The 14,722-nt window shown below is 41.8% G+C and overlaps 1 protein-coding gene across 1 annotated transcript in view; it reads left to right on the plus strand.

Annotated features, from left to right (window-relative positions):
* The window catches only part of ITGA9 (integrin subunit alpha 9), a 230,823-nt gene that overhangs the window by 162,946 nt on the left and 53,155 nt on the right, over positions 1–14,722 (plus strand). The window contains exons 19-21 of the mRNA XM_075143035.1: positions 9,076–9,162; positions 10,594–10,673; positions 14,028–14,117. Of these exons, the coding sequence (XP_074999136.1) occupies positions 9,076–9,162; positions 10,594–10,673; positions 14,028–14,117 (257 nt within the window). The remainder of the gene's footprint in view (positions 1–9,075; positions 9,163–10,593; positions 10,674–14,027; positions 14,118–14,722) is intronic.

Consider the following 14,722-nt stretch of genomic DNA (forward strand, 5'->3'; position numbering starts at 1 on the left):
TGCAGGTCCCTTAAAAGATGGGAGAAGCAAAAACATGATCGGTTTTGTTGACCGGTTCTGCAGCTTGTTTTGGGGCTTAATCACTTACATGAGCTGAGCAAACAATTTCTGCTGCTTCTTCAGCTTCTGAGACAGTGTGCTTTAAAAATCTGCTGTGCTAGCTTTTCGCCAGTTAAGAGAAACATTTATGAGAGAGAAAGAGGGAGAAAAAATAAGAATGTTGGGAATATCCAGTAAATAGAAAAGGTTTTGTCTTTCTCTCCCATTATACTCAAAGATTTGCTGTGTCGGCTGGGATCGGTGAGCTCATGATCTATAAATAGTTCCATCCAGGGAGGAGAGGGAAGAGGCGGGAGGCTCTAATTAATTATATAGAAATAGTTGTTTTCACAAAATAAGCAGCAAATCCAAGATGTTTGAAGCCAGGCTCACTGGGCTTGGGGGTGGGGTGTGCCTACAGCATTTACTAGTGAGATCATGGAATAGAACAGGAAATCTCTTCCTAATGCCAAAGAAAACTTCCCCCCCCCCCCCCCCAGTTCTTTTTATGTTGTTCCTTGAAAGGAACAACCTCTTTTCAGGCTTGTTTTCTGATAATGAATCAACGATCGATTCATTATCACAATACAGGTCCAGACGCCCCGCTCCCCCAGATCTTTATATGCACATTTGGCTGCATGCATGTCAGCATACTCAGGTGTGTGGTTTTGCTTGCTCATGTAAGCGATGGGATGACAAGGGTCTTCACCGGTGAAACAGCAATTTGTGGAGCTGCAGAATTTATGATGTACGACATTCATGTTTGCTGATTCAGTTTGTTAGGGCAATATCTGTGTGTTGAAAAGTAAAGGAAAACTTTCAGTTCCTGTGACACCTTTAAAACAGACCCTTGCAATACACACACAAAATAATTTTATTCCACTTTATAATTGGACTGGATATCCAATATTCTTCAATCATTGCATTCAAGAGGTTAGATAGATGCTAGTTTCATGACAATGTCTGGCTAAGCAAGTTCGTATTGAGTCTGCATCTCCCTCTCTGTAATATTTTTCCTATCAGGTAATGATTAACAATAATTTTCACGCTATGGTTGCTATTGCTGCTGATTTATCGTTGACTTGTCCTTCCTGTTATTCACATTGTTACTTGCATTCCACCTGTGTTTGGAAATTATTTACAACAGAAGAAACCTGTGAAGCTCTGGCAACAGAGCTGTTATGTTAAAAGAGTAAAGCCATCTTAATTTCTTTCTGTCATGAATGTCTTTTTCCTCCTTATGTGTGATTCTGTCACACGCTTTGCTTTGGCAAGTGCAGAAGTGCACGCAGAAGAGTTTCTGAACACAAGGTGTTTGCTTGGAGTTGCTGAGTAAACCGTGTGTCAAAAAAATGGAATAAAACTCATGAGAGTTTTGCTCTGAAAGCAGAAATTCCCTGAAATGCACATGAGAATTTTTCCTGGATCTTTGATTGCTTTTACAGCCAATAGCCACCTGTGCCGGACCACTGCAGTCCATCTTCAAAGTACTATCAGTAATAGGATTTTTTTTTTCTCTCCACGAAAGGCTCACGAGAGGCCCTTTGGCCTTCCCAGGTGGCAGGTGCCACCACCGTGTGCCACCACTGCTGCCTGGGAAGCTGGCCCCAGGGAAGCAGTGCATCCCGCCGCCGCACACAGCTTTCCGTGCGCCTTCGTCTGTCTGACCCCCTGTTTATGCAGTGTTGGAAGCTGAGCATTGATGGCAGTAGGTGTTTGAATGCTTTGTGCATTTGTAACTCCTGAAACAGATGAGCAAAAAAAAGGAAAACCAAACCCCAGCTGGCTCAGTTTGTGACGTACTGAGATTTCGAAATGTGAGCGAGTTGCTGATGCCTTCAGCATTCGCTGTGAGCCGAAGGATTTGGGGAAGGTCTGTGCCTGGCAGGGTCTGGCCCAGAAACACAGAGGAAATATTAACTGTCTGTTCAGCAAACAGAGAGTACTGCTGACAAAGAGGCAAAGCAGACATCAAACTGCTAGTTGTACTAATAAAAGGGCTTTCAGGGATGATAATCAGAGCAACTTCTAAGAGGTAAATGAGGTAGATCAGACCCACCATTTCAGTCATTTTAGATTATTTTTGCTTGAATTGTTGTACAGCGCCAGGAAGAGTTCCTGGTCAGTAACACCACAGATCCTCTTTGTGTTCTTGCAGTTTTAAAACACCCAGCAAAGCCCCATTTTGGAGGAAAGCGTGGTATCTGTGGAATTTTGTGTTAGAAAAAACGAGCTGTTGTATGCACAAGAAGGGGCCTCCAAGATTAAATTACTGTGAGCTGCACTTGCACACAGTCATAGGGAAACTCAGCCTGGACCGGTCTTTTTATCTGAAAAAATCCCCAAGCTTTCAGGAGCTCAGGCATCCCTAATTGCCCTGTACGTGTGGGTAACTGTGACACACGTTCTTTGGTGACCTCAATTGCTGTGGAAAGAAAGCACATCAGTATGCTCAGGGGGTGGCTATTAAATGAATTGGCAAATCTTCGTATCCTTGAAGTCTCAGTGAAGGCATTAAGAGGATTGTGAGGCAGGGAGAGATAAGGGTAGGAGCAAAATAAAAATTACACTCTCAAAACCCGAGGGAAACCCACCGTGGGGAAAGTTGTTGGTAATACAACCGAAGGGTTTAGACCAGGATTATGAAGAGTAATTTGAAGAAGCCACCTCAAACATCATCAAAGTGTTGAGCCTTTATTTCAGGTTCCTGGCATGGGAGGTGTTTGTGCTACCCAGCTTTGCTAGCTAAGTGCGTAGGAAGCAGATTACCAGCTGTGAACAGACATATGTTCAGTGATATCTCCCAAAGGTAAGAAGCTCTTAAAATGCAGGTCAGGTCTATGTAATTGTCCTGTTGGGTGGAACAAAACATCCAGATGTTCATCTAAACTCTCATTTGGGAGAGTGTCCCTGTTCACCAAAAGTACAAATTGGAATTACTGAGGTATAAGTATGTGCTTTAAGTCAGGGTCCATGATGAGAATAAAAAACTGTACAAGTTTAGCAATCCCAGTGCCTGATGTAAGCTTCTACCTTGGGTGCAGGTCAGAGAACCTACATTTCCAAATAACTAGTGGGGAGAGTTAGTTGTAAAGTCTATATACTGGAGAGTATGTAGTAGGTAGATTCATAGTATCTAACTTTTAAGACTTAGCATAGCGTGAAATGGACAGTGCAAGTAGCCCCTCTTTGTGATATTTTCTTAGTATATTTGTTTTAGGACTTCTTGGATGAGGATACAGTACATGGTCCCCTGTAGCGTCAAGTGTAAGACAAGCAATAACAAGAGTGTGTGCTCTGGCAACAAGTGCAGTGTTCCTCAGTATTCGCTCTTGTCATTCTTCTTTTGTACCCTTTGGAAAATGTGCAGCAGCATAAAAAAACCTAACAAGTCAAATAAATTCTCAACATCTTCAAAACAGGAGTGTTCTGCCAACATATTATCAAGGCTTCCAGGACATTTTCTCCTCTGTTCCAGAGCATATGTGCTAGTAGCCAGGATTTGCAGGGGAGACTTTTTTCCATCTAAACAACAACAAAAAAGCTTTAATTTGAATATAGCTAAGGAAAGAGAAATATAAACTGCTGGTAAATACATTTCTAACAAGCTGGGGTTTCTTCCTTCTAAAAAAATACACAGATTATCTTAACAATTCTGCATTGAAGATATTTTCAGTGCCTTTCATTAGTAATTTTAATCAATTCAAAAATAACAGCTAATCAGAAGAGTATTTAAAAGGGTGAGGTCAACTCTGGCACAGATAATCAACAGTATTCAGAGCAGCACTGAACTTACCCTAAGTTCAGAAATTAATATAACTTTCTGTTGACTATCTTGGTATGATTTTATTAAAAAAATCAGTTAGAGCCATATCCGGCACATCATTTTGCAAGTTTAGTATTTTTCTGTTGCATCTCCCTGTTGACATTTCAAATTTAGTATCTATTAGTAGCTTGTCTGCTTAGAAAAGCAGAGAGCTGGCAGGCCATAAATGAGTGTTAGGATCGTTGAATTCACACCTTCTCTGTGAGAGCACTGGTGAGTGCAAAATAACACAAGTGACCTATTCTTTTATATTTGTTTGCTTTGCTGATAGTCATAATTTAGTAGAAGAGTTGTCAGATAGATAAAAGCCTGGTACTGGAGATTGTTGAAGGGGAGTTAACGGGCTGGGAGAGATTACTTAAGGAGATGCTTGAGGCAAGGAGCTTGCAACCAGTCATGGGTGGGGATGAGGGGTGGGAGGAAGTTGAGGAAGCGTGCTGATGACTCTGGGTTGGGGCCAACATCAGTTCAGAGGAGTTGCTCTACCTTTGGGGAAGAAATGAATGACTCTAAGGGTGGGAAAAATAAAAACAGAATATGATTATATGAACTGCCAGATCAGGCTCAGGAAAGTTGGAGGGTTTTGGTTGGACATAAGTGAAGCAGAGAAGGGTTGGGGTGTATTGGCTGATCAATAAGTCATCACATACGGGCTATGTGAGACTCCCTTGGGAAAAAAACATATACGGTCTGCTTTGGCAACAGTTAGTCAAGGTGAAGTTGAGGAAGTTTCAGTGTCCTTCTTTGGGCTGTGCCATTTCACGTATGGTGGCCATTTTTGGTCATCCGCATTCAGGAAGAGGGACCTCAATTAGGAGCGACGTGTTGGTATGTCAACATGAAGACCCTTCCTAGAGGCAGTCTCTGACCTGTGACTATGTTTTATCCGGAGCCAGGCAACCTTTCTTCCACCAGCAGTTCTCTTTTACTGTTTTCTTAAGGCATTCACTTCTCCTTCTTCTGAAGTCTTAGATTTGGCGGTTAACCAAGTTGAAAAGGACCTTTCAAGGTCAGAGTAAACAATATTTAGGAAATCTTCTAAAAATGTTTGTTTCAGGAGGAGGGGGGACAAACAGCAGCTGTCTTTAAGCAGGGTTTGGTTCTAATAAGGGACCTTTTCCAGGATCATCCCTAAAGTAATCTGGTCTTGTGCTCCAGCTGGCACTGGTCCCACCTTTGTACCATGAGAACGTTGGGCCCATCAAATACTATTAAGGGAAGACGAGCTGTTTAAATGTCAAAATACATGCAGTGAAAGACTTATTTGGTATGACCTGTTCTAGTGCTGACAAGCTATTTTCTTAGTGATAACCTACTTTATGTGGCCTGAAAAACGTGTGGTTCTCTTGCAGTCCAGTTATGATCTCTGTGATAGGAAAAGAGCAAAATTTGGGGTAGTTCCGTGTGTTATATCCCCAGATAATCAGCTAGGTAAAGGCAGCAAAAGCATATTGCTCTTGAGTTATTCTGGGGTAAGGTAATGGATCCCATAATCCAGCAACCCATCTATGTGGTTAAAATGCTTTACTCATGTTGAAATGCTTTCTAGACCAAGCTGAATGCATTGTTCTAAGCATTCAGCTTGATCTAGCTTGTCTGCCTCTCTGAAGCAAATTACTCTGTGAGCCCCTTGCTTTCTTCCAGTTAGGTATCATCTGAGTTGTTTTGGGCAGTAAGGATTTGACTGCAAGTAGTGTATGGGTTAGGGACAAGAATATGAGGAGACATTGCTCCGAGGGACATCCCACATTGTCAGCCTGTAGTCAGATATACTCAGAGCTCCCACGTTCAGCACCTGCCCACTTCTGCTGAGACAAGTACTGGCCAAAGATGCCAGTGGAGGAGATAGCTGGCGTTCCCCAGTGAAGGCTGCGTGGTGCACCAGGCGAGTATCTGAAACAGCAGAGAGATGGGGAAGAACTGGGGAAGAACATGGAGTTAGAACTTGACTGTTTCATTACTGGTGTTGTAATTATCAGGAACTTTTCTTTCTGCTATAAAGGACTTTGAGAAACAGACTGTGAGCCAGCCTAAGCTTCATGTTTCTCATACCCAGGTCTGCATTTGTTATGCAGTAATAGTACAGCTATTTGGCTAATTAGCTCGCTATTTGTCTGATTGACTCTCCTAAGAATATGAAATGCTCTGAAATGTTTCAGAAAGAAAACAAAGTTTTCCAGATAAAGCTTCACACTGTCTCATTGGAAGGGAAACTTCCTACCCCTTTGGCGATGTTTTCTAAGCAAACTAGAAACTGCTATGGAAACTCATGCAATAAGCTGGGTTCTCAGCTAGGTTATATTGTCATAGAGAAGCATTGCACACTAAAACCGTTACCGGACATCAGCAAGAAGTGGCATCTAAAATTTCTGGAACCCCTGAGTTGCTGTTTCCATTCCCTATTTGTTAGCTAAGACAGCACCAACCCTTCAGCTTGCTGGAATAGTGTGAAAATTGAATTTATTTAGTGCTTAGAGAGTACCCACGTGTTACAGAGCTGAACACCATAGGAAACCCCATGAAGAAACAATTTTCTCTCTCTCCAAAACAGTGCACTGCAAATAAAGCCTGAAGCCAGACAGTGAGCAGTGAAGGAAAAACAAAATGTTTACTCGTTAGCTGAGCTTCTCCATCCTAATCACAAAGCAAGGCAAGGGGTCCACAGGAAGAGTTTTCTGGATAACCTGTGTCATTTAGAAATGTGCAGAAGACTGAACCAGTGTGGTGCAGGCAAACTTGTTTCTGCTATTTCCTAGCATTGAAAAATTTGACTTTGCAGCATTAATAACGTTGTATTACTATTAAACATTAAACTGAATGTTATGCTAATGAAGCCAGAAGGTCGTTCAAGTCAATCTTGCTGCATCCATTAAGCTGTTGCAAGCACCAACAGCAAAGCCAGCCAATGCAACATTATCTGTCATTTCCTTAACAGGCCAGTATAAGACAACTGGCATCTGCCTGCCTGCTGTCAGGGCTGCAAAGGCAGGCAGCCGCCAATGTGCAAAATGAAGAAGTACTGCACTTCTTCCCTTATCAAGATGAGACTTCTTTCTGTTATCGTGTTTTTTGACATCTCTGAAGTGATATGGCCTTGAGGAGAGGATGCAGCCTCTTGGGTCTGTCTGGTCACAGTCACCACCAGACCGCTATGTAAATAGAAACCCCTCTTGAATGAACAGAGGCTGGGAGTTGATGAAAGAGGGTTCATAGGTTGCCACAGTTAGACAGCAAGGGACATTTGAACAACGCAGAACCAAGAATGTTCCCAGAGGAAACAGCTGTGAAATTTTTCATTTGATTACGCAGCTGCTCAGAGTTTGTGTTCACTTGATCACTTGCATAAAACTGGAGAACCTCCCAGACTGCCAAGAGGAAAAGGCAAGTGAAGGGGATGCTTTACCATGAAGCACTTGCTCTGCTGTTTTGTGTTAAATGGAGGAGAAAATCTAACACAGCATATGAGGATGGCAGCTTTGTACAACTGAAGTTAGATATTTGATTTGCTGGGCAGTGCCATCTTTTGTATTTCTGGAAATAGAAGCCTACTGAAGATTGCAAGGCAACAAATCCATAAAGAAGCTGAATGTGGAGGCCACTGCTCTGGCATTTGAGTAGTACTGGACTAATATCTCGCCATCAGGCATCTCCAAGCATGCATGGGTTTTCTCCTTATGTTACTTTCTTTTCATATGAAACCAGTGAAATACTGTCTGAGTCAGATAAGAAAGATAGCATTAGGGCTATAATTTTCTATAAATGTGTGCCCTGATTTGAACTGTGATTTTGAAGATAAAGGAGACCTTGTCTTTCCGATATCACAGGAAGCAGTTAAAAGATAAAGAATCTGAATGCTGTCAGACTTGTAATGAGGATAATAGTAACATCTTGAGAGCACTAATGCTGTGTTCGGGTCAGAACGTGAAAGGCAGAGAGGCATTTCTTGGAGATGCTTATAGCCTGAGTCCATGGTTCAGGAAGCTACTTCCACATGTGCTTGTTCCAGCTGAGAATGGTACTCATGTAAATGCTTAATTTTAAGTGCATATTTAAAGCAGAACTCATATTTGAAGTGATTTAGGAAATGTGCATAAGGAGACAAGAGGCTGGGCTTCGCAAACTGCTGTAGATACCGAAAATAGGTCCTGTAGCTAAGAGATTCTCAGCTACATGTCTAGAATAGAGTTATTTTCTAGATTGAGATGTCTAAATTTAGGCATTCATATTGTAGCTGCATAACATCAATACCATAGCTCCAGTGATGACCTAGTCAATACTAGGACCTAGAGAGGTATTCAGCCCAGTCTAAACTAAACATCTGCATTTGGTCTGCTGAACAGTTTTCTACATCCATTGGCTACAATGGGAGCACCGACACCTACGTCACATAGCAGTCACTTGCTGTCTAGGCACCTAAAAGTGCATATCAGATTCCAGAGCTGAATCCCACTCCTAAAGTTTAGTGAGATGAACTTGTCCACAGTGACAGAGCATAAAATTGTTCCCTGATAATCTGGAGACGAGAACATGCTAACTTGGAGCCAGACACTTATTTTATGGAGCAATAAAACACTCTCCATTCATAGAAGTATTTCTGTTGTTGTAGTGGAGTCACCAGTCAAGCAGGATAGAGCTGCTTTAACCTTTTTCATTTGTATTATTGACAATGTTCATAGTCTGTCAATGTTTAGCATGAGGAGAGGCTCATCCCTCTACTTTATCTATGCCACCGTTGTATCACTAAAGAAAGTTGGTATCCATACCAATGTGGCTCATCCTGTGGACCAGAGAAAGAGATCAGGGCAGTGAGTGACACCAGGACCAGATTAACATTTTCTCCAGCATCTGTGCGTGGCATGGTTTGGTCACTGTTGCCCAACACAGTTCTGTCTTTATGATACTGGTACCTGGAAAAACTGCCTTGGGGAATCTGTATTCTGGACCATTTGAAAGCAATATTTCCCCATGGTCTGTCTCGGAGCAATGTTCTGATGGTTGTCTTTTTCCCAGTGCTGGTCTGACTGAGGTGGAGTGAGGAAGTGCAACACTGTACTCTTCCTTATTCAATGAGCATTAGTTTTCTGGGAATAACAGTGCTATGGTGGGAAACGTTTAGTTTTCTATGATACTTCATCACAATGGTATTTCTTAGTAATCCTCTTTTTCTCCCCAAATCTATCATCTCATGGTCTTTTTTTATTTTCTTACAGGAGGAGTTGGGCATTGCCTGTGAGTTGCTGGAGTCAGACTTCCTCAAGTGCAGCGTGGGATTTCCTTTCATGAGATCGAAATCTAGGGTAATATTGTGATATTTGCAGTTGCAGAGTAATGGTCCGTTCACCTCTTTGTCTCCAAAGAGTGTCTTGAAGGGTAACTGTTCTGTTAAATGTCTGTGACTGATACTTTCTGTAGCTTTCTAACCCAGATATCCAAGCCTTTCACAGTTACAGAGGGTAGCTGTCCTCTTTCCCACCAGATAGAGCCAATGACAGTACCTTGTGCACTGCAATACAATGCTCTTGAAAAATAATACAGGAGTTGCAGCTTTGAAAAACTTACATATTTCCTCTGCAGAAAATTAGAAAAGGACTCTCTGACATATTTACGTTGCCTTATTCGGTTTTTATTTTTGTCTTCTCTCACATTAAAGTGCAACTGAACGTGTATGAATGACAATGAAAATGTCTTAATGACTTTTTCATATTGTGGTCTCCTGGTAGCTTTTAAAGAGGATTTTGCTCAGTAGTAGATGATGAACTCTCTCATAATGTTTAGAAATCCATCTGGGTTCTTTCTGTCACTAAACCGAGCTATACAAATGACCAACCCAGAAAGGTGAGAAGATGAGGAATAACTTCAGGATGACTTGAACAAAATGAGTCTTAAATTTTTCAGAAAATTTCAATTTAAAAAACTAATCCTTTCCATTTGAATTGACATATCCTTGACCCAACATGAAATTTTTTTTAATGTGTTTTATTGACTGTAATGTGCTCTTTTGAAACATTTAAAAAGATTTTAAACAGAATGCAAAAAATAAATGCAATAGCAAAATATTATCTGGAATGTAAGAATTTCAGTGTTTTGCTTCAGAATGACATAGCTGGGTTATCTTCAGGTTTTTTTCAGCAAGCCATTGAAATTGGCATGAATTTGGAAACTGTTTCACTTGGCCAAAAACTGTTTTGGAGTTAGGTAGAAAAGTTGTTGAATGGAAAAGTTAATGTAGCACTACAGTGGTCATCAAAGAAGATTCTCTTTTCAAAATTAGTACCTGATTTTATCCATTATGATGTGTGGCTGTGTGGCCTGAATGCTGCTTTAGCTTGTGCCGGTTGTTCCAAGTCTCTGTGCGGGCCTATGGGATGATCTTTATTCCCCCAAAAGATCTCTTCACCAGCAAGTAATGTATAGATTGGTGCTGAGATAGTTTCAGGTGTACTAGAAGACTCTTCCCCTGGCAGATGATCTCCTCAAGAAATATCTTTGAATGGCAATTCTGGTAAAGGCCTTTTCACAACAAAGGAAGAATCGGACTCTCTAGTATTTGAACAGAGACAATATTGCTAAGATTTAAAAGCTACTGTACAGTAGAGGAGGCTCTCTTGCATGTATCAAAATACACTACTTTTGTACAGATAGGCCAGTAAAATATATGTGAAGTTTCAGAATAAATACATTTTGAAACAATGTACCATGTCTCTAAATACCACTTTTTCTGTGCACAGTATGACTTCAGTGTGATCTTTGACACAAGCCACTTGTCTGGGCAGGAAGAAACGCTTACGTTCCTCGTCACTGCCCAAAGGTAAGGGAACCTTTGTACGTCTTGATGACTTGGATATTCTTTGTTGCATGAAGTGTGCACTGCATATGCTTGACAATCGTGTGATAGCAGTCATAGACATGTGTATGTGTAGTAAATGAGGTTAAATTATAGGGCTAAATGCATGTATTTTGATAACGGCAGCTGGACTAGATAATCATTGTAGGTCCCTTCTGACTGAAATATTTTATTCTATAGATGCTTCTATAGAGGAACCATGTGATGCAGCTTCCTGAAAAATTAAGTAGGATCATGCTTAGACTTTCTTTGCCCAGGCAGTTGCAATTCTGAAGGGCATTTTGTGTTCTTTCAGCTGGAAAGCCCTTGTGTTTCTGTGTCCATCCCTTTGGGCCCTGTATCAAGCTCAGCTCAGCTGCAGTTGATGATCAGCACCAGGCAGACCCATTTGTTCCACCATTTGAATGAAATAAGCATGCTTGGATGCAAACCAAAAAAGATAAATGCTTTCATCAGATGTTAAGGGATCTTACTGACAGTTTCCAAAGTTGCATGTCTATTTTTTCCCCCTCTGGATCTTCAGCGAGCTATGACAGACTGCATGAAGCAGCTGAATAGGGTACTTCCCCAAGGGCACTTGGAGCAGGCATTGAAGTAGGGTGTGATGCCAAATATGTGTGTATGGGGATTTTTATCTCGGGCAGAATAAAAGGTGTGACACATGCTCTGTGCCACAAAGCAGCAGACTCCCTGGGTGATTCGGTCACTGGCACTGTCTGGGTGTGTATGGGAACTGATAGTAGTACAGCTGCATTAACCTGGGCCGTAAACTGCTGCTCTGACGTGCTGGGTGTGTGACTGGTTCCTGCTTCCACATACTGTGTGAGTGAGCCAACTTCATATCCTCCCATGTCAAAATCAGGATCTCCAGCCTGAATTCTCCTCCCCAATTTGATGACAACCCATTGACCAGCTGAAGATGAGAGATGAGATGTAGCAGTTGCTGAGTGACTGCTCTCATAAGGCATAGTCCTGCCCCTGCAGTAACAGCTGTAGGTGGGAACAAGATCCTGCAGCATGTGGGGCTGGTATGAAACATGGAAAGTGAGACCTCACATCAGAGGGGCAAGACCATGTCTTGCACTTAGAGAAGTTTTATTCTTTGTGAGGAGAAGTTCATTGTGTGGTCAGATGACGCCGTGATGCATCAGGAAGGGGGGTCAGGGAGATGCATCAGTATCTGCTAGGTGAATGCCAGCTGGTGCAAAGATGGGTCAGCACTGCTTTAAATTTGCCCAGCTGGTGTTTTCCAGATTGTACCTCTCAATTCCCTGCCTTGGATAGCCCAGGGCTTTCCTCTGTAACCTCACTTCTCAGATTTCTGTGCCCTACCAGTGAGAAGGGTTAGTCAGTGCCTTTAGATGGAGCAAAGAAATAAATAGTAGTTTGTACACATAGTGCAAATGCTCAGAGGGATTAAGAGAAAGTTTCTCATTTCAGAAGGATGGGCGAGAGGACAGTTGTGTTTTGAAGGATTCAGCTGAACCTCCAAAGACAACACTGCAGGTCCCAGTGCTGATTACTCTCATTTTCTCTGTGACTTTGGGCAAATTGCTCAATTCCCTTGCTGTCAAATAAGTGTAATAAAATCTTTCTACCACGAGAGTTGCAGGGAGCCCTGGGGTAAAGTCAGTGATAAGGAAATGGAGAGGAAGTGTCTGTGCTGTGGCCAGACTGTAATGAGTGGGCACATTGTTTCCACACAAAACTGGAGCTAGTCTGGCAGAAGCGGCTGGACTCAGAGAAGCTATGCCACGCTGTCATGGGAAAGTAAGTATTGCCCTTCAAGTGGCAACTTAAGCCTGTTCCTTGAAGCTGCCAATTTGGCAGTAGCATCTGTAACAAGAGATTGGTTCAGTAGTGAGAGAGATCAGTTGGAGAAAGGACTAAACATTACATTACATTTACTCTTTTTGTTTAAAAAAACCAACAAACCCTCTTCTGCACTTTCTAGCGTGAACTATTTTTCTAGAGCTAGATTCACTGAGCTATATTCTCCTTTTCTGACAGTACCTTTGCTCCATGTGAAACAGATAAGCACATACCCATGAACCCTGTATGGAATTCTACTTGCTTATTCTGCTTGCCACCATGGTATCTTGGTATTTGTGTTGGATGAGAAACATCTCCATTTTGGATTTTTCTTTGAGCCTGTTCAGAGGAAAAGCTTTTATTAAACGTTTTTTTCCTGGGACTGAAAGTTTGTGGGTTTTTCCATCTGGGCCATAGTTTTATTAGCAGACATGGCCAATGTGTCAGTTGCAGAAAGCTGAGCTGTATCTCTGCATGTATGTAGCCAGCAGGCTCTGTTTTTATAATCTGAGCAACTCATCATCTGCATGGTATCACTTGGGATGTTTCTGCCTATTGTTGCCTCAGTGATACTGTCCTCAAATAAATCGGATCATATCTTTTGTTTTGCCAGTTTGATTTGTGAGTAATCCAATGAAATGCAAGGCAAAAGTGATTCCAGAGTCACTGCTGAAAATGTTGGAAATATATGTGACATATCTTTCAAGATTGTTCTTCTGAGCTGTCACCCACCAAGCAGACTCATCATCAGAATTAGAATAATTACAAGTTTGTGTGTTGGACATGCATTTCAGGAACCTTTCCCAGATTTCATACATAAGTGTTCACACTGAAATAAACTGGCTCAAATGAGAGATGATGCTCACTTTTCTCTTTCCTCCTTCTGCTTTTGACCAGTTGAGGCAACTGCCTTTGAAAATGTAAAGTAGAAGTGCTTTCATTTTGGCAATTAAGTACAGGAAGAGGGGCTGGAACTAAGAGGTAAAGACCAGTTCAGTCTCGCCCAAAAAGCTGCTTGTAGTGGCACCAAATGGGTGCTGTGGTACAATGCAGGTACAATGAAAGCGCAGTTTCATTTACTGAGTCAAGACCCTCTGTGGGGTGTGTATCCTTCCCAAACTGACTACAGTCAGGCTGGGAGAAAATGAACCCTTACATTGGAATCTAAATGTTCTTGTTTCTCTCCGCTGTGTAACGATGGCTGCTGTAGTTTCATACTGCCGTTTGAATTCACACCTTGCTCCAAGATAGGTTTTTTGGTGTGAGCCTGATCGTGTCACAGCCACAGAGGAGCAGCCACAAAACACATGCGTTATGTGTGTGCCCTCTCCAAGGTGGGCATGAACAAATGTAACTCTTAATCTTTAAGAGGCTTCTTAAGGAGAGCTGACATCACTCAAATAGAGAGGCTCGGAGTACAAGCAGAGAGATGGTAGCTGTGAAACTGTGTGATATATTGCAAAGGCTGTCGATTTACAGCATGTTTATTTTTCCTTTCTGGCGCAGTGGAAACCTAGAACGCACTGAATCTCTGCATGATAATACTCTAACCCTGTCGGTGCCTCTGATGCATGAAGTGGACTCATCTATCAACGGGTAAGTACCAGTCACCAAATGAAAACAGCAAAAATAATAATAATCCTAACAATAACATCTGAGTCTCTTCCAGTGAAAAAACGAATTCTTCTCTTTGTTTACATGTAGCCAGACTGTTGCTTTTTCCCTGCTTCCCAGATTCTGGAAATACAGACAACCTCATTAATTATCTGGGAATTTTATTTGTCCTGCCTTTCATTCCAATACTGTACCTCTTTCTCACTCCTTTCTAGCTAGCGCTAATTAGTTACCATCACATTTATAGTAGGTATTTTAGTGATCATATTTGAATTCATGTGGTTCTGTAGATATGATGTACCTTAAAATAAAATAAAAACAGAACAAGTAAATCACATCTTGTTCCTTAGGGCATGTCTTTAAGGATATGGTTGAGAATCACCAGGCCAAAGGTTAGGGTCAAATGTTCCGGGATTTTAAGGAGCTTGGTGGAGTCTAGCTGTTCGCCTTTCTGTTTAATTTCACAGTCAGAATTCGCTTCTGTTCATTTTCCCACTCCCTCTGCTCTCTAGTCTGCAAGGCGTCTGAATACCAACCAAGGAACATCACTCACCCTTTGACTGAAATACTTGTATAACACATAGCTG

Source organism: Calonectris borealis, chromosome 2, assembly GCF_964195595.1.
Source record: "Calonectris borealis chromosome 2, bCalBor7.hap1.2, whole genome shotgun sequence".
In the NCBI taxonomy this organism is placed as follows: Eukaryota; Metazoa; Chordata; class Aves; order Procellariiformes; family Procellariidae; genus Calonectris; species Calonectris borealis.